Source organism: Stegastes partitus, unplaced genomic scaffold (genome assembly GCF_000690725.1).
Source record: "Stegastes partitus isolate 25-593 unplaced genomic scaffold, Stegastes_partitus-1.0.2 Scaffold1356, whole genome shotgun sequence".
NCBI classification, from domain to species: Eukaryota; Metazoa; Chordata; class Actinopteri; family Pomacentridae; genus Stegastes; species Stegastes partitus.
Window position 1 is genome coordinate 30545 of NW_007579087.1, and position 19861 is coordinate 50405.

Genomic DNA, 19861 nt, shown 5'->3' on the forward strand with positions numbered 1-19861 from the left:
TGTTTACTGTTAACACCACGTCCAGAATGATCCATACTTGATGAAACAGGTCTAACACCGACCCAGATCCGGTCCTGATACCTTCTACAAGCTGAAATACTCTCTGATACAGTGGTTCTGTGGTTCTTGTCAACTTCAGTTCACGGCTGCAACCAAAGAGCTCAGTGGGCTTGTTGAGTCCACCGCTGAAACTCTAAGAGGGAGTTATAGAAGAAAGAGAAAAGCTATGTGGTCATATTGAAGTTTTCAAGTGTCAGAGGCCACAGGGAGAGTACGAGGAGTCTGTATCTGTGTGACAATAACTCAAAGGTCGAGTTAGGAAGGAAAGAGGGACGGCTGCATTGGCAAGAATGGTGAAGGATCAGCAGCAAGAACATCCTGATGGATCTGAACAGTTCTGGTACCAGCTGATAGCAGTTATGGGATACGTTCCCCAAACGTAATATCTATCTATCTATCTATCTATCTATCTATCTATCTATCTATCTATGACAGATTAAACATGCCTTTATTAGTAATGTACGTTAAAATGTGATGACTTTCTGTTGGCAGCAGCCTGAGTGGCAGTGGGCACCGTTTAGGTCACAGCTGGATAAATAGAATAAAACAAAGAATATAGCAGTAAAATCTAACAGGGAGGCAGATGCACAAAAGCTCAATAAAGCGCTTAATTCTGTGGTCAGATAGGATTTAGATTTGGTGTGATGAAAGAAAATAGAAACGTTCAATCACCAGAACATGGTGAAACATGTGATGCTTCAGTCAGTAAATAATAATAAAAAGTGATTTTACGAGCTGTTAGAAATCTGTAAAATAACATCAAACTGTTCAACAGTTGAAACCTTTTTATTTTTTTTAGTGCAACTCAGTCAGAAGAAGCCTGTTTCAAGCTGTTCAAGTACAATCTTCAGTTTGTTTCCACTGCTTGCGGCCAGATGTTCGGACGTCCTCCTCCGTGGACCGGCGGGAGCCTCGCAGACACCTGTACCGGGCAGCGGAGACAAACAGCTCGGTGGGAGTGCAGCTCTCTGACAGCAGATGGGCGTCGCCCCTCCAGCCTAATGTCAGTTGCTGTGGCCGACACGCCTCCAGAAGGATGACTGCCTCTCAAGCAAACTTGGGAAGTTCGCCATGCGGGAAAGGCCCGCCCCAAACGCCCACACGCTCGCCTCTGATTCGCCCTCGCCGCCTGTCAATCAAGCGTATCCCGAGTGTCGTCAGCAGCAGCGCCACACCGGGGCTGAGGAGTGGGTGACGAGCGGCGAGCACCAGCACCAGGAAAAAAATACCAGGAGCCAGAAAATGCACGGACGACAGCGGTCCATTTGAGTGTCAGTAACACGTTCCGAGGGTTCGGTGTCGCCGGGGTCAGCTGGAGAAGGTTCGCTCGGCGCAATGAAGGTTCTGTGTCAGTTCGAGCTGTCGGGTTCTCGCCGCAATTCCAGGGATGGCTCTCTGAGCTAACCGAGCTAGCTAACAGTTAGCTGCCCATTTAGCTCTCCTGGTGTCCGTCTGCGGGGGGAGACCTGCTCCGTGCGCTCCCTACTTTCGCCCGGATTGTCGCGGGGCTTGCGGTTCGTCGAAGGGACCGGGGCAGACAGGGAGGCTGCCTATCTGGATGGACAGTCGGACCAGGGGGGGCTCATTGTCACTGCGCGGGCGTAACTTGCGGCGTCGGTTTCGGGGCGGCTAGGCTCGTACTCGGCCGAGGGATCGTACCAATGTGGCCGTGGCAGCCAGCTGTGTCCCACCGTCTCTGGGACCACACTTGGTAGTTTGGCGTGAATTTTTCACGAGGCCAGGCGAGGAAGGGATTAAATTGCGTCGGCACGCTGATAAATCATCAACTTTCACGCTAGCTCGGTTAGCAACCTCTAGCTCACGGGCTATCCAAACTAACAGCAGCTCCTCTGGGAAGTGCAGGTTCGGTTCTTTGCACCCATTCGCCGCCCAGTGAGGCGCTTGTGTTGCATTGCAGATGTTGTGCGATCGGCTCCCTGTAAGCCCGAGGATCCACCGGAGACTTTGACTGAGCTGTTAAACATTTAACACTTGACAGCAGTTTTGCCATCAGGCCAGGTTCTGCACCAGGCAGCCAGACCTTCACCAGAACTTGTTGAACGCGCGTCTCGCTCCATCCGAGGACTTGGTGTGGAGGTGTAAGCCCGGCGCCCCCTTGTCAGACGGGCTTTTTTTCCCCCCCAGCTCATGCGGTGATGACTTTAGACTCCATGATGGCTTGTTGCCTGAGCGAGGAGGCGAAGGAGTCCAAACGAATCAACGCTGAGATCGAGAAGCAGCTGCGGCGAGACAAGAGAGACGCGAGGAGGGAGCTGAAGCTGCTGCTGCTGGGTGAGTGTGCACCTCCACTGGCAGGCAGGAGGCCAGGTGTGGTGCCAGAACACAGAAATGCCCAGGTGCATGATGTTCCTGCAGTATTGTGCCCCATAACCAGTCCAGCTGTTGGTACAGGTGTAGCAGGGCAGGTGAACCCAAACTGTGCCTCATATTATATCATGCTTTATGTTTTTCTCTCTAAGTCTGTATTTCTACGTCCACACTTTATTTCCAACACAATTAAAATAAATAAATACCTGCTACTAAAGAGGATCAACATCAGATGGAGGGAGACCTTAAACCTGATTTTATTCCTCTTATGTAACAGTGTGAATATTGTTTGTTAATCACATACAGGTTGTTGTGATGCTGCAGTCTGTGGTGCTACTTCACCAAATTATACACTTATATAGAAAAAAGGGAGAAAATCCATTCACAAGAAGCTTTCATGCTGTAGTATGTTATGAAAAAAGTCAAAATCTAATCAAACTGGACAGAAAATATCATCTTGATTATACCTGTTGTGCTTTTCTTTTTTCTAAGTCTGTGTTTTAATGTCTAGACTTTATTTCAAACATATATTTTAAAAAAATGACTCTACTGCAACACAGAGGATCCACAACAAATAACGGGGACAATAAAAACCACATTTCTTTCTCATTCTATCAGTCAGGAGTACTGCTGTTTTTTTTTTTTTACAATATTATTTGTGAATTGCTTTCAGGTTATTGGCAGGATGATGCTATAGTCTGTGGTGCTACTTTACTTAATTATAAACCTGTGAAATGATTAAAATCACTTCAGAGTTTGCTCAGATAATTCAGGTTTTGTTTAAGTGTTCAGAGAGCTTTCATAGTTGTGGAAAAAATCCAAATCCTGTCAAGTTGAGCTCTTAAAGTACAAAAAAATAATCATATTGCCTTCATCATAATCTTAAATTTTTCTTTCTTCTAAGTCTCAATGTCCAGAATTTCTCTCCAACCTTAGTTTTAAAAAAAACTGCATGCTGCTGTAAACTAGAGGATCCACATTGCAGGAAGGGGACAATAAAAAATACAGATTTATTTTTGGTGCTACTTTTTGGGGGATGATATTATATATGAATCACTTTGAGGTTTTCGGCTGTGATGCTGTATGTTGTGCTGCTACTACATATAACTGTCGACCCACACGGGTAAAAAATGAACATTGGTTGACAATCCACTCAGATAATGCAGATGTTTTACTCCACAAAGCCATTTTTTTGCCTTTACAGAGTGTTCAGAAAGTGTCTGTTCAGTATTTCCAAAACGCTGCGTTTGTTATCGATGCCGGTGTGTAAAACTGTATGTTGACTGAAGACATGCATAAAACATCAAGGTGCTGCTTCTCTCGGCATCAGTATTCTGCATGGCTTCGTTCTACGTTGTCTTTAGCGTCCATACCTCTGGAGTCGGGCACGTCTGAAGTCCGACAGAGTCTTAGTTTTAGACGACGGACTTGGGTCGACACTCGTGAGTCGCTGTCGTCTGCACTTGATTATTTTGCGTTAAACTGATGTGTATCGTTGTGGATGAGGTTGAGTCATCAGCGTGCGAAGTACAATCAAAAACTTGATCCCGTATCCTTGAGTATTCTGTGTATTTTGCTCTAAAGGACCCGTTAATGTCATATAAGGCAGTTTTCTAGAAAGAGACTGCAGCCCCATGTTGTGACGTAAACATTAATAATGCATTAAAATAATTAGATTTCATTAATGAGGGTGATATTTTAAGATTATAGTCCAAAGGATAATTACAAAAGAAGATTATATCCTTCTTTTATGTATGAAAACCCATCCGTAAGTCTTGTTAAGTGCAGCCCAAACCACGATATCAGACACAGAGCCTAAACATCCCGGCTAGCTGTGTAGCATCACCTGTGATCGTTGTACATGTCTGGCCTGATGACGCTGTATTATGTGGTCACAAAGACATGAAGCCAAGTCCACTTTACGACTGTCTGATGCAGATAACAGCAGCCGTGGATGCACATGAACTGGACTGTGCATCTTAAACATGAAGTTCCCGATCAGACGCTCACTCTTTGGCTCCACATCAGTCGCTTTAGCTGCACCTCCGATCCAGAAGCTGCTGCCGTGATTGTGTTGTGCAGGTTACACATGCAAAACGCTGCAGCCGCAACCGCTCACGCCACATTACCCAGATCACCGCAGGATTTACATGCGACGCAAATCAAGCTTCAGACGGCGTTTCCAGTCGAGCTGTGGGGTAACTGAGAGCAGCCGCTGACACAGGAATTCAAACCAGCTCAGCAGTAGCTTTTATTTTTTCTTCTTCTTCTTCCTGGTGACTGAAGACTCGCTCTGCGTGACGTCACTCTTTCCTCAAAGCTTCCACAGTCTTCTGTCTGGAAACAACTCCAGAGCTAATAATTAGATTACAGCTTGTGTCACATTGTTTTTTTGTGGTGCCGTCTTTCTTCTCTTTGTCAACAAGACCTCATGTAAAAGTCATTTGACGTTGACCGCGGGCTCGATGAGAAACTTGTAAACAACTTGACGTGGAAGACGGCGAAGAGAAGACTCTGGCGTCACCACCTGATGATGTTCGTTTACTAGCGTGTAGCGGCGCTGCTTTGATGATTCACTTCATGACAGGACTCGTATGAGCTCACAAAACACACAAAGTGATCACACTTTATGTAGATAAGTGAAGAATTTGCAGTAATCCTGCTGCAAATCAGGACATTTGTTTAAGGTTCTAGAAATCAGAGCGGTTATCCTTTTCTAAGTGAGTCAGAACAGTCGGGCTTATTCTGAATTATCCAGATTAAAAAGTGTGACTTTGGTTAAGCAAACCTTTTCACAACCAGCTGCTAGCAGTTCCTTCTTATTAATATCCTTCCTTTAGTCATCTTCCACACTGCCGCTGTTTCATCTGCCCGTAAAACGAGACTTAAATGATGAACAAGAGTTGGTTTTTAATTAAGTCTGCTGCTAAGGAGACAGCTCTCTCCGGGTGTCTGGGCTGGAGAAGGCCTTCGCCGAGGTGGCCCGCTGTGGGAGACGAGTCCTCTCCGGAGAGTCTGCAGCGCCGTCCGCGGACTCATTCCTGTGTTTAAGGAAGAGCAGCGGCGCAGTCGGGCCTTTTGATGTCGTATAGCACCGTCACAAAAGGCCGTTTGTTCATTTCATTAGTGTCAAAGTTTAGTTTCACAAGAGCTGGCGGGGTTTCAGTATCGTGCTGAAGATTACTTAATCGTGATAGGACTGTGTTTTTTTGTTTTTTTTTGTGGTCACAGGTGCTTGAACACACACTTCCTGGTTTTAAGGATGCTGTCACTCATACCTGTGTCAACACTGAAAGACGGCAGCTTATGAGGAGAAGCTGTTCTGTCCTTGTTCATGAGCTGTGTGGCTGTTGGAGTACCTGTTGAATGCTGGAACAATAATTCACACAGTCATGAGGAGAAATTAAAGATTTACAGTAAGCAGCGCAGTGGGGGCTTGTTTGAAGTAGTTTAGGACCTGAACGGCTTTTTTCAGAAGAATCCCTCGATCCACAAAAACAGCGCTGAATGTTAACGAGTAGTCTGGAGGCGACAGAACAAAACTGCATCCCCACATCTAACTGCATTTACTTTGTTTTAAGGCTGCAGTCTGTCTGCTAGCTGTTTGATTGGTCGGACAATCAGCATACAGAGGCTGCTGTTTCTAACGTATTTAATATTTACGTGCACCTCCAGGTCCACTGGTCACATGAGTTTTACTTTCATGAGGAGGAAAGAGCTCCATCAGCAGCCCTCCATGATTAGTCCGGTACGTTTGGCGGTGGGAAGAACAGAATTAATGCTTCTGCGGCTTTGAACTGGTCCGATCTATTGGAGACCGCTCCGTCTGACTTATTTAAAATGTACTAGTTTAGTCGGCTTTAATTGAACCTACACCATGTCATAAGAGTCGTCGCTGTGGCTGCACTTTGTTCAAAGAAATGGCTAAAAAGGTCAGTGTCAAACAGCAGCTAGCTTTTCTGTGCTATGTTCCTCCATTGTTCTCGTGCTGCTCACACACTGATATCGTCGTATTTTCAGACGTCATCTATCAATCTATCAATCTATGGGCGGATGCTGCTGTTATCATTTCAGTATAAAACAGCCAATGTTAAATGATTTAATATGCTGCAAATGGCAGCTTTTTAGATTAACTTACAGTTCATTAATGCTCATAAGACGAGCAGGTAGAGAGCGCCCGGTGCACTGTGGATGGTTCAGTTAATCTACAGATGAGCTGCAGAGTTTTTATTTTTTCCCTCCACAGCTATTTGATTGGTTGCAGGTTGGTACGACCCAAACCTTATGGTGGGTGTGAGTTTCTTTGGTCCACTACGGACCATACTCGGATCACGTGAATGGCACAGGAGTCTAAAAATGTGAGAAGACTCCCTCACGCAGCTGAACTTACAAAGAGATAGAATTGTTATGGACATATAGGTGCTGGAGCTTCATCAGGTGAAACATTAGACTGTGTACAGGATATTCTATTTTAGAATAGAAAACTTTTTTATTGATCTCCCATTGGGGGAAATGTACACGCCACAGCAGCATCCAAAAATATAGAAAGTACAAGAAAATAATAATTCAGTAATATGCATCCTGGTGTCGGCACACAGCAGGTCCAAGGCCCACCGTCCCCGGCTGGGCGGTCCACATGCTGGCTGAATGTGGGGAGAGCGGTGGAGAGCCATGTCTGGTTAAAGTCTCCTGAGATGACCACCAGAGACTGAGATGTTTGCAGCTGGGACACTGAACTGTGGATGGGTTCACAGGCTGCAGCAACATCAGCCGAGGAGGGGATGGAAACTGTCATCACCAGGACGTTAAAAACTCCCTCTGCTGGTAGAACGGCTGCAAACCAACCGCCAGCAGTTCAGCATCCTTCGTGCAGCGCAGCTCTTTAACGCTAACGTGCTAGCATCACACCACCTCTCATTCACATACATGGCGAGTCCCCAGCCTTTCTTCTTACTGCTCTCCCTCCAGCTCCGGTCCGCTCTGACCAGGTGAATCCGTCCAAAGTTACGAGTGAGTCCGGAGTGAGTTCATTCAGCCATGACTCAGTGGACAACATGAGGCTGCACTCCCGATACTCCCACTGCAGCCGGCTCAGCGCTGTTAGCTGTTAGCCGTTAGCCATTAGCCGTTAGCTCTTCCATCCATTAGGGAGAGACCTCACGTATCCCATGATGATGGACGGACGGCTTGTAGCGTCTCCTCTCCTCCCGACGCTTCACTCCTGCCCTGCATCCCCTCTTCCTCCAGCTCATCAGGGATGTTCCGTCTCTCCACGACGGCAGCTTGGTTGGCTCAACGTTCAACGGCTCGACAGACGGACCCCAAAAACTCACAAAAAAAAGCGAAGAACGGACCAACAAAAAACACGATCTGCATCTCTGCTGGTCCCATGCAAATGTGGTACAGCTGTGTGATTTTAAAATACTAAAAAGATCGAAGAAAAACCAAAGTAAATAGCTAAAAACACAGAAAGTGGGAAGGAGCCGCTGCTGCTGCAAAAAAGAAAAACTTTGGAAACTTTTGGACACACTCGTCTGTCTCTTATGCATCTGTTCAATGAAATAGATGTGCAGAGTTTTAGAGATTCATCACGGTTTTTGATAAGATTCATATATAATGTAATAGTTGTGTTAACGAGGATGTTCTTTAGTCCAACCAAAACCCAGATGTTCAGTTTAGAATCATGTGTGGCAGCAAAAATTAAGCCAGCTTATGTTTCTTACTGCTTCCCAACCAGTAGCTTGCTCAGAATACCTGCCTGTTAGTTTTCAGGTGTGGGTTTAGTCCGTTGACTAGTCTCCACAGATAGAGTCGCTTTCTCTTTAAAGCAAAATGAAAACAAGAAGGCAGTTGCCGTTTCCAAATAAGTGGGATGATGAGAGAAAGTGCAACGAGCCGCCGTAGCGTTTATCTGATCTCCGGTCAGATTACCGACCCGTGTGAGGGAGTGGCACGACGAAGACGAGCAAACTGTTCATAATTCAGAAATGCCACTCGTGCACGTGTTTGTGTTAGTTTGTGGGTGATTGCTCGCTTCTTCTTCTTTCCAGAAAACAGCTTCAGGTGCTCGTCGTGTTCCCCTGATTGCTTGTTTGTTGTCTGAGATGTCAGAAAAGGGCGAACAGCTTCCCAGAACGCTCGCTTACGTTTTCCTATTTGCCTGATTACTGGAATGTGCGGATGTTTTGATGTAATGTGAAGCCCCAGTGCGGCTGAATTTCACATAACATCCATGCATCACTTCTCCACTTGTGAAATTAAAGGCTCCAAATCTTTTGACCTTGCTGGCGTGGTTGTGGTCGGCGACACACAAAAGGCATCCGCGGGTTGAGTTGACCAACATGTTGCTAAACACTGATTAGAAATACAAAGTGCTGCTGCTGGAGGAGCATGTTGTACGGCTTTGGGATGAGATGGTGAGATGGTGCTCCCTCCATGTCCCTGCAAACCCCCTTTTTTTTTTTTTGTTAAAAATACAAATTGTTGGAGCCATTTTTATGTAGCTTGTGGTGGGAGTCTGCCACGTTACTTCAGCCTGTGTGAAAAGGACCTGAGCGCTACAGCGTTGGTGCACTCTGGCTGTCTCACTTCATTTGGAACCTATTATGGAGCTCTTTCATCCTTTTATAGACCTTCACGCATAGTGCAGCTTTTTATTATGTTTTTGGCTGCATCTGCATTGTATTAGCCCTCCAATCTTTTATCTCACACGGCTCGCGAATTCCTAAATTTACTGTCCAACTTCTTAGATTTTTAGAAAAATGAAGTTTTTGGTTGTTTTGTTGATTGCATGTAAATATCCATCTCTGGCTTCTCCCTTCACTCCCATTAGTTTATTACTTAAACAGCGTATGAAGCTCCAAACTCCAGTGTTGTGGTTGGATGACGTTGGGTGCGATGAAATGCTTATCTGCTACATATGAGCAGCATCGGTGGTTTTGTCTGACGTTTGTTTTTTTTTTCTTAGCGGAGGCAATTACTCCAGCTGTTTATCAGCAACAGGCCAGCTTTCCTCTGTGGTGTGGTTAGCTGGTGGAGGATCCAGGGTCAGAGCAGCACCGCCGCCTGCTCTGTATGAAAGTCACAAGTAATTAAATGTGTGCAGCCAGAGCTGAGCGAGCTGCACCAGTTTGTGAGCTTCTTTAGTAAACGTTTTAATGTGGGACTGAAATGATCATTTTAAACTAGAATGAAGTCGTCAGATACACGCTGAAGCGCTGCTCGGGCTCTGATGAGGCGTTAGCGTCCTGACAAGTGGCAGCAGTGTTCCTGTTCGACACTCGTTCATCTTGAATTTGACCAGTTTCTATGAAAACACCACTTTTCTGGTTGTCCTAGTTCCTGTCACACATCTTTTCTGAATCATAAAGCACCAAATTATAATTTTAGGACCAGAAACGTAGCCAGAAGCTCATGACGTTTCCTGTTACGGTGAGTTAAATAGTGTTAGAAAAAGAGTTTTATGGTCAGCGCCGTGTGCAAACAGCGACCGGAGACAGTGTGTGGATCCGCTGTTGACTGAAGGTTAAGTCAGTCGTATAGATAAAAACGTAGCTGCCAGACGTGTTGTGATGCAGCGCTGCGTGATGCTCTGTAGTCTGCTTCCTCTGTGGAGGGAGTTTTATGTTGTGCAGAGCTGTTTCAGAGCAAAGAGCCTTTCACTGGCTTCTTACACTCACTGTCTGTTGTATGAAACACAGAATCACGTCATACAGCTGTGGATAGTCTGGAGTTAAGCATCTGGAGAGAGAAAGTGAAGTATATTATATATATATATACATGTATATAATATTATTTATTCCATCTCCTTTTGCATTGTTTGAACATTAGATTTATTTATTTTTGCTTATTTTTTATCCCTTTCTCTATATATTTATTTCTTGTGTGTTTTATTCTGTATTTTTATTCATCTTCATATTGTTTCGGTGTGGAACAGGTACGCAGAGCATCTCACTGCTCGCTACGCCGTGTATAACTGTGTTTGTGACCAGTAAAGGCCGTGGATGTTGAATCCTTAGCGAGGCTGTCTCGTCAGGAGGTGTTACTGGTAACGTGTGAAATAATCCAGTAACGGTTACTGGTCGACTCTCTGCTCACCTCGCTGAACTTCATTCATCGACCAGAAATGACACAAAATATATAGATGTTGTGAAGTCAGCAGCAGTCTGATGATTACTTATTGAGTCTCGTTATGTCCTGATGATCACACACACTGTAAAACATCACGGACAAAACTCAGAGTTCAGTCAAACGTTACAGCTGGTTCTCATATCAGTTTAGTTGACTAAGATTTGTTGATTAATTTATAATATTCTGTTGTTAAGCAAAAGACTGGTGACAACAATATGGACCTAATTAACATATTCTGCAAATATAAAGTCTGGAGTCACGATCGATCTCTACATCAAAAACAAAAACCAACAGAGAAAATGCTGCCGGTGGAAAAAGTTGGTAATTCTTTGAACTGTGGAATTAGTTTCAGCCTAATTAAAACCATCCACACACGTCGTCTTAGTTCAGCTGATTTAAGTTTGATAATTAATTGATCAGTCGTTTGTTTGAACATTACAATCGGCTTCATTTTAATTAAAGAGGTGAATTTACTTGATATAAACTCGTTGCTATGTTGAACCTTTTGGGTAATACTTTAAACTAATCATCCATTTACTCTAAACTATTTTTATTTTTTTTGCATTTAAATGTTTTCAGTTGTTCACGCCTCTACATCTACGTCAGATCAGACTCAGATGGCAGCGCTGACTTAACATCCAAATGAGCGTAATGATGAACTTTCACTCCCTGCTCTCAGACTGCTGACGTCCGTGTAAAACTGACATAAGTTACTGAATTTGTTGGGACCTTAAATCGTATTGCCGTGCTACCCCAACAACCTCAGGAATATTCTGTCACACCGACGTGGAGTAATGTGTTCAATATCAAACATGCAAAGTTATTTTACAGTGCAGCTGCTCAGAGCTTCTACTGTAAAGACCAACGCAGGGTTTCCAGCAGATGTGCGTCGCTGTGGCTGAGATTCAGCCACTCAGGCTGTTAATTAATGAGCGAGGAACTGGCCGAGACTAGACAGCCTGACACTGTGAAGAAATAAAGATCTGACTTCGCCTGAGAAAGATGTGCAACCGGTGGCAGGTCAGAAAGAGCAAAGTTTTCTCCACAATATTCAGATGATATGGACATGGTGCTGTGGTTAGCTCCGCCCCTCAGACTTGCTCAGGAAGTGGAGACTGAACAGATAATATCAGACTGACGTTTGGAAAAAATCTGGAATCATAAAACTGAGAGAAATGAAACAAGATGATGTGATGAGAAGTTAATGGTCAAACTTCAGCTCCTCTAGCGCCGCCATACCTGCTAACATGGGGTCAGATGATGCTGAAGTTTAGTGACGACTCCAGCGTTCTCTCCACCGACGGTTTGCTCATATTTACGTACAGACAAAAAGACTCCAGAATCAGTGTTTTTTGGTATTTTTTGTGAGTGTGTGCGTTCAGGAAGCAAACATGCTGAGCTGAAACAACACATCCGTTTCCACATTCAACACACTTTGGCTAGCACCTCCTTTTAAAAAACAGCCAAGTGTGAATGAATGAAAACTTAACAGGAATTAAAATGAGAACATCCCACGTCGCAGAATTCTTCTTGTTCTGCTCCGTTTCGTTTCCTGCCTGGTTGACGGTTTATAGATGGTTCCTCAATATTACCTTCATCCATAATGTTGTGTTTTCTGCTCCTCAGCAGCTCCTGAGGGGAAATACTTGGATGATTTTAGGTATTAGTCAGCCAGCTAGCTGCTAACAGTGTCTGTGCTACCGTTCAGATTCAGATCCACGACGTCGGGGGCATGTGACCGAGCCGAGGCCCGGGGCAGCAGCGCAGGATATTTACCTGCACTCATAATTGAAATGGGAGTTAGGACGCTGAATATATATGCACACACACTGAGCACACACTTCATCTGTCAGTGCGCGCCCCGCTCAAACAGGTCGCTAGTATCTGGGTTAATGAGTATTTGTTTTTTGGCAACACCCAAGGATGTCTCATGTACGCAGCCTACCTACGCCTATTATGGTTTCTCTTAGTGAGTCTTACAGTAAGCCGAGCAGATAAGCCCTGTGTTAGCCATATTTATTTGGATCCCTGTTAGCTGCTGCCAAGGTAACGACAGGCACGGCGGGGTTTTGTGGAAATAACAAAATTACAGACAGTACAGATGAACAGCCCACACAAACACACACACAGAGGATGAAATGACCCGACAGAGGCCAGTGAGAGTGCGTGTGCACGTCGTGTGCACGTCGTGTGCACGTCGTGTGGCCATCGTAGGGATGCCCTCTGGTATCCTCACAGGCGTATTAGCGGCGCTGAAGGCAGAGTTGGCAGATGCCTTCCTGGATGCTCCCTCCCACAGCTGTACGTCTAACGGCACCGACTGACTCTCGGCCAAGGTTGATAATGCTAATCATCACCCACGTGAGCTTATTTTCCAGAGATCTCAAATTGCCAGACTCCTGCAGCCAGAGCCGGCGCGCTGGTGCGACTGCCAGCCGACTGCCAGTTATTTTAACCGTGTTCACGTCGCTTTATGTGGAAGCGTGGATCAAAGCCTCTGGAGCTCTGGTCCTGGCTGCACATCACAGCTAGCGGGTGGAAAACGGAGCAAATCCTCGTTATGCTGCTCAGGAAATTACAGCCAGGACTCTGGGCATTGATTTCTTATCCTAATGTGTCTTCAGCAGCACGTTTTGTCCCCATGAACCACCAGCATCTCCAGTAACTGGACATCTAACGTTTTATTAATCGGTAAATCGAGCTGTTAATCAGCGTGTTATTCAAACGAGTGCTTCGTTAATCAGTTAGTGTTTGTTTGTATTAAGTCAGATGTAGGCTTTGCTGTTTTATATTGGTTAAATGTTTTGGCTTTTCAATCAAATAAAATGAAAGAAAGAAATTAAATATTGAAAATCTTAATTAAATTAATTGAAGCTGAAACTGATTTTGCAGGTTTATTTTTTTTAGATTAAATATTTAGTCAGTTAAATGTGAACTTTTACAAATTCTTGAGCTTCAGTGTAAAGTTTTTAATTTACTCGTTTTTAAACCCCATTTTTTCAATTTACACTTAGAAAATATGCAAATTCTAACGAGTTGTTAAAGGATATTTTTAGTTGAAAGATTTTTTTTCTCTTTGTTTTAGTGAGTTACTCAAATAAAAACTGATTATCAGAGGATTTAACTTCCTGTTGATTTAATTTAATAAACGTTGTAGCTTTACAGTGAATGCTGTTTAAAATGATCCTAAATTAGCCTGAATTTCTTTTCCAGATGATTAAATGCAGCGTCTTTATGTTCCCAAATATAGCATAAGAGTTTACTTCAGGAGCTCGTCTAGCTGTGTGTGTTTTTATATTTACTCTGGACGTCCTCGCTGCAAAGAATACTTTATTTTATTGTATACGTGGTACAGAGAGGTTCTTAGAGGACACTCCTGCCTTTACCAGATTACAGGACAGTTTATTGTAATGGCCTCTTTCACAGGAGAAGTCCAGCTTCCTGTTGGCTTTCGTACGTTCATGCTTTCACTCACTTCTCCTTCACTCGTCTTTGGAGAGATGCTTCGCTCCACCCTGACGTTCCTGCGTTCTGTACACTAAGGTGCTGGATTGGCATCGAGCTGGCAGGAGGAACGACTACTTCTGATTAATTTGCCAAATGTAGTGACGGATCGGGCCAAAGCAGAGGAGGACAGACATTCACAGAAATGCACATTACACAAAGTAATGCAGTGAAGTTAGCAAAACTTTCTGCCCTCATGGAGATTAAAACGTCACATTTATTGACCTGTTTTAAGACTTCGTGGCCATTTTGGGGTTTTTTTGCTCTGAAATGGACGTTATAAAAAGAATCCTGTGCTCAAAAAGAAATGAAATATCTTCACAGAGTTCAGTTTATAGTTGATATGAGTAGCACCAGGAGTCTAGAGAACCAGAACAGAGCCAGTGATCCATTTCTGCTCTGACGTAGGAGCAGGACTTGTTGGTCTGCTTTGTGTGTACGGTGCAACCATCCGGACCTTTTCTTTTTTTCCCTTCAGGAGTGTACACATGCGATCCTAAGCTCTTGTACCTGGTAGATGAAAAATTGAGTTTCACAGCGAGGTACGAAGGCAAGACAGGTAGGTGTTTGTAGTTCTGCACTGTTTGTCTGGCGGCTCTGTTGGTTGAGCAAACTGATGCCGACACACCCAGAGTTTCGGCAGTTATGTGGCAGTCAGGCCTGTGAGAGACTGCCCGGTCCTTCTCATGTCGCCGCCTGTCTGGCTGCTTATTACCCACGTATACGACTCCGTTAAAACCTCGTCCTGCTGTATTGTTGTGGTGATTTATATCAGCGATGTGTGGCAGAGAGAATCTGGATTATGTTCACTCTAACGTAGATTGAACGGCCATGAAAACGGCTGAACTGTTGGATTGTGGCACCTTCAGTTTCACTTTTGTTCACTGAGTCTGAGACATTGCTTGAGATTAATGCCCCATGAATGACTAGTGTTTAATTAATCGTGTATTTAAGTGTTTGTGTGCCTCAAAAGACAAAAAGCTTCAGGATTCTTGTGCATGTTTACACAGAAACACATCAGCAAGTTCCCAGCTGAGTCTTGGACCAGAAAGAAGGAAGTGAAGCCTGATCACAGCTACATGAGGGACTGCAAACGGCACTAACCTCTGTCCAGTGGGAAACAGCGCTGCTCCAGTACAACAAGCATTTTGATTAAATGGGAACCAAAACAGACCGAATGATTAAATTGACATGCGAGTCCTTTAGAAGGAAAAGTATGCCAGGAATTTTCTCAAAACTGGAATAGAGATCCTGTGCCGGCTGCCCTCCCTCCCTCCGTCAGTCTCCTTCTCTTTGTCAGCACAGATCCAGATTTACAGTCCACTTGCTCATTGCAGGACCATCTAACTGGGATCCTCATCCCGCCCATTCCTCCCAGTCGCCCTCTTATTAAGAAGGCATGTGAGAAATGACAGTCATCCCCACCATCTTTGAAGTGAGGAGATGAAGATGTTGATGCTGCTGATGTTTGGTTAGAGGAATGGTTGAGGAACCTGCAGAAGCCCAGATGTAGTTTTATGGATGCATTTGGACCTTTTATCCAGATGCAGCTTTAGGACCATGAAAACAACGCTTTAGGAGTTTTGGGCTTTAGTCAGTGTGTATTTCATCATCTCCTGTTTACATGAGCTGATTCTGTGCTGTGGCTAAACTAGCGCTGATGCTAACCGTGCTAACAGGACTTCTAACATGTGTACAGCTGCTTTTCTAATATATTTGGGAAGAGAGGCGTCAGAATCAGCAAACACATACGATTCCAGCCTTCCTTGATGCTGTGATTGTGTTTAATGTGGACGGCGATTGTTTCAGACCAAACAATAAAAAATACTGGTTTGTGTGTGTGTGGCCTTAAGGATGTATTGAAGGTAAATTAAAGTTGATTTTCTTCTCTTAAGAGGATGAGATGTGCCGGAGACACACTCCAGAGGAACAACATGTTACCGCTGAAGATTTAACTGATCGTTTTTTGACAGACACACTTGCGTTGTTTTGTTCTCACATGTTATTGGAAACGACCTGCGCGACAGCTAGCGAGGTGCTAAAGCTGCCTGCAGGACAATCAAACAGGAGTGCAGTCATTTTCTCCTTCTGAAGGCATTTTTATGATCAGATCTGAAGTTTTCTTTTGGTTTTTATTAGTATTTCAAACTGTGCACAGATGGGACGAGATTCTGAGTCCAAGATTCAGTTTGCAAAGTGTTAAATTATTATTCCTCCTCAAAATATTAATATTAAACCAAACATAGGTTTCATCTGAGTTAGAAAATGAACAGAATAATGTGTTGGTCTAAAAGAAAAAATGCCAAAATCCAGCTTGAGTCCAACTTCTTATATGAATATTTGTTGTTTTGCTTGTAAAATAAATACTGATGGATGTATGTCAGTGTTTTTATATCAACCAAATGATTAATCAAAAATAATAATCAATAATGAAAATAATAATCATCCCTGATCCCAGGAAATTGAGTGTAATGTCTCGTAGAGACGTTTGTTTTGTCATGTGACCATTTCTTGTTTCATCAGCCACCATATATGCCAATAACTATAATCAATATCGGTTCTTTTTCCTACTAATAGTGCTGCTGTAACAGAAGCTATGTACAGTTCTGTCTCCTTCTCTTCATGCATGTCTGCTGACGGTTCCTGCTATCCACCTATTACTAATTTTCCTTTCCTTTATACGTCCCCTGTGGCGTGGTCTCCGATGCCTCGTAGCTATACATATAAACCAGTGGGAAGAGGGTTCCTGTGACGTGGGAAAAGAATATGAAACAGTTTTTATCTTTCTCACACACACACACACACCCTCTGAAACAGGCCAAAGGCATCCAGAGCAGCTGTTTTATCTGCACACCAGTGTTACGGTGGCACCGCCTGGCAGCCAGATAGCCGAACCACCGACAAACAGCGTTACAGTTAGCAAACAATGCTGGAGTCAGCGTTTCAGTGGCATGATGTCAGGAAGTAGAAGGGCCTAAAGTAGGATTTTATTTATCTGTAGAGCGGCTCGTATCAGGGAAATTAGACACTGGATTAGCAGCGTCTTGTTGTCATCGGGAGTTTATGTAATAATGTTGAAGTAATAGTGATGACGATATGCCCCATCGTGCATTTATCTGCACCACAGCTGAAATGGGTTCTTCCATAAAGTCTGAGCTGCTGGTTTTTGCATACAGACCATAGACTGTATAAAAGATGGACGTAGCTGCCGTGACGTCACCTGTTGGTTTCTGCACTGAGAACATGAAGCCAGGGTTTTGCTACTTCCTGGTTGACATCTTGGATTTTTGGAGCCAGTGACGCAAAAATCGTGGGAGGGGGGCGGAGCCATAGGAGCAGCAATTGGTCAGACGGATTGAGAGGCGGGCCCTCTCTGACCGCCCACATTTACCGCCTTCTGCTCGCTTCATCTGCATCGTCGCTGCCGACTGTCAATCAAGCCAGCCACGCCCCTTGCCCCGCAACATGTTGACGATTTTTTAAAAATTCAGTATTGATTTATTTTCAGATTGGCCACCTGATCTCTGGATCTGACCATGAAAACTAATAAGAAACAAATCCTGAGCTGTAGGAATGCAGTATTTCATGATCTGTGTTTTTGACACTTCGGGTTGGCGTCATGTTTCAGGGCCGGTTGCTGCGTCCATCTTTTATACAGTCTATGATACAGACAAAAAGATGATTCTTGTACCAGTAAAGAAAGTTGAAAAAAGCTTCATGTGTACACAGTTTGGTCAGTATCTGCACCAAAACTTCTCGGGTTTCTCTTCTCGATCCCTTTCAGCTCGATGGTTTTTACGTCTGTGACAAGTGAAACCTCTGGCAGAGGGATTCAGGAAAGCAGCGGGAGTGGAAAGGCTTCTAGAAAACTACAAAGACAAAGCTAATGTTCACATCTTAGTGAGGATCTACTGTTTTCTCTCAACTGCATTCAGTAGAACAGTTTAAAAGCAGAAATCTAAGTCGCGTTAAGAAACAAAAATGCAGATGCTTTGATATGTGAAAGTCTCAGCTGATGGTTCCCGTCACGGGGGATGAATGAGATCTGAATCAATAAATCGTACATGATGACCTCCACAGTCAGCAGATCTCAGCTGTGGTTGTCCAGCAGCTTATGGTTAAGATTTATGCTCAAGTTTTGTTTTTTTCTCAGAAAGATCTACGTAGCTGTTTAAAACACATAAAGAAGTTATGAAGTTAGAAATGATGAATATAAGCGGTGGAAGAAGTACTTCGAGAGTTTAAATACTCCAATATGAAGATAGTCTGTTAGAAATAAAAGGTCTGTGTTCAATATTTAAATCAAATCTTACATTAGTTTATGGGAACAAAAGTAAAAGTTCTCACTACTGGGTAGAATAATTCTGTCATTGTTATAATTTATAGGATATAATTATTATTCTTATTAGATTCATTAAGTTAATGATCGTATTTGATTCTGACAACTTTTGACAGTTTGTTTAATCTTCACAAGTGCATCACGTAGAATCATTTTAGAACTAATTGTATAGATTAAATGCAGTAGATTAACTGGTCCTGAAATGCAGAGGATCAGAGATTTAAATCCTTCTGTCCCTTAACTAAAACCATCGCCTTACATCCATAGAGCTGGTGTCTGAGTGTATTCAGGTTGTAGCAGTAATGAAACCTGCTTTTGTTTGTCCAGCAGCTTTAACCCAACGGAAGCACAAAGTGCTGAAACTATGATCCAGATTCAGAACTTGGCTCCTTTGGTCAAACTGCAGGTTCCTGTTAAAGTTCCTGCAGGTGGAAAGGGGTCACCACACAGTCGACCAGCGTTCTAGTGTTTCCCAACTCTGAGCTTCCTGTCTGATGAAGTTTTAAGGAATCATTGACTGGAGACACCACGCTTCTTTTCCTCCGCTCTGTCACACTTTGCACCTCCTTCCTTTCATTCTCGTCCTGTGGACTCCTTCAGATGCCAGCTCATGTCTGCAAATGAGAGCTGGTTCTCAAACATTTTACCTGGTAGAATAAAGGTCAAATAAAATTAATTTCAGGTGTTACTCTGAATGTAAACAATGGCTTGTATGGTAACAGCACAATATGTTATTATATAGGAGTCATAAAAACAGGAAATAAAAGTTAAACTTCGTTGATTATTTATTTTGCAAAAACTGAAAAAAAAAATTAGAATCAACCAGCACAACATTTTTCCAGGTGTTACCAATAATGGACAAAAGGTGACGTTCCATGCAGTAGATATTTTCCAGTTGTATTTGTAGTTTGTTGCGGTACACATCCTGGCGTTCAGCTGAAAACACCCTCTGAGCTTTCTTCACATGACTTTGGGTCGCAGCTGAGTCACTGTTGGCAGAATGTGGTGCAAGCAAAAGGTCCATATTTGGCATTTATTTAAGCAGGACACTGGGAATAAAGTGACTTTTATGAAATGCCACAGTTTTAAGCTCTCCGACAAAATGGCGCAGGTCACAGACGAGTAGTTCAAGGACCGTCGGAGAGCTGAAACTCGGGCTGGTTTTACAGTGTCTGCCTCTGGTAAATGGTGTGATTTTGGTCATTTTTCAGAACAGAACTTTCATTTCAAACCCAAGCGATGACCTTAAAGAACAATTAGTTTAAGTAGTCCTGAATATGTTAATTTCAAGGTGTGCATTTTCAAAAACTATATTTCCACTATGTGTGTATATATATATATTTATACCATGGTCTGGGTGAATACTCGATTCTGATTGGCTGCAGGGTGTCCATTAAAAAGTGATATAGGACACCTATAAAGAAGTTCCGGTCAAATAACCTGATTGTTCTAAATTAATGCGCTGACTCAAACGGTAGTTGGTAACCGTGGCAACAGAAA

At 43.6% G+C, this 19861-nt stretch overlaps 1 protein-coding gene across 2 annotated transcripts in view; it reads left to right on the top strand.

Annotated features, from left to right (window-relative positions):
- Nucleotides 1-1248: 1248 nt before the first annotated feature.
- Nucleotides 1249-19861, top strand: part of LOC103369973 (guanine nucleotide-binding protein subunit alpha-11) — a 37538-nt gene continuing 18925 nt past the window's right edge. The window contains exon 1 of one of the 2 annotated variants that reach the window (XM_008298844.1): nucleotides 1249-2352. In XM_008298844.1, the coding sequence (XP_008297066.1) occupies nucleotides 2217-2352 (136 nt within the window). In that variant the 5' untranslated portion in view covers nucleotides 1249-2216. The remainder of the gene's footprint in view (nucleotides 2353-19861) is intronic. The other variant, XM_008298842.1, reaches the window with a different exon arrangement.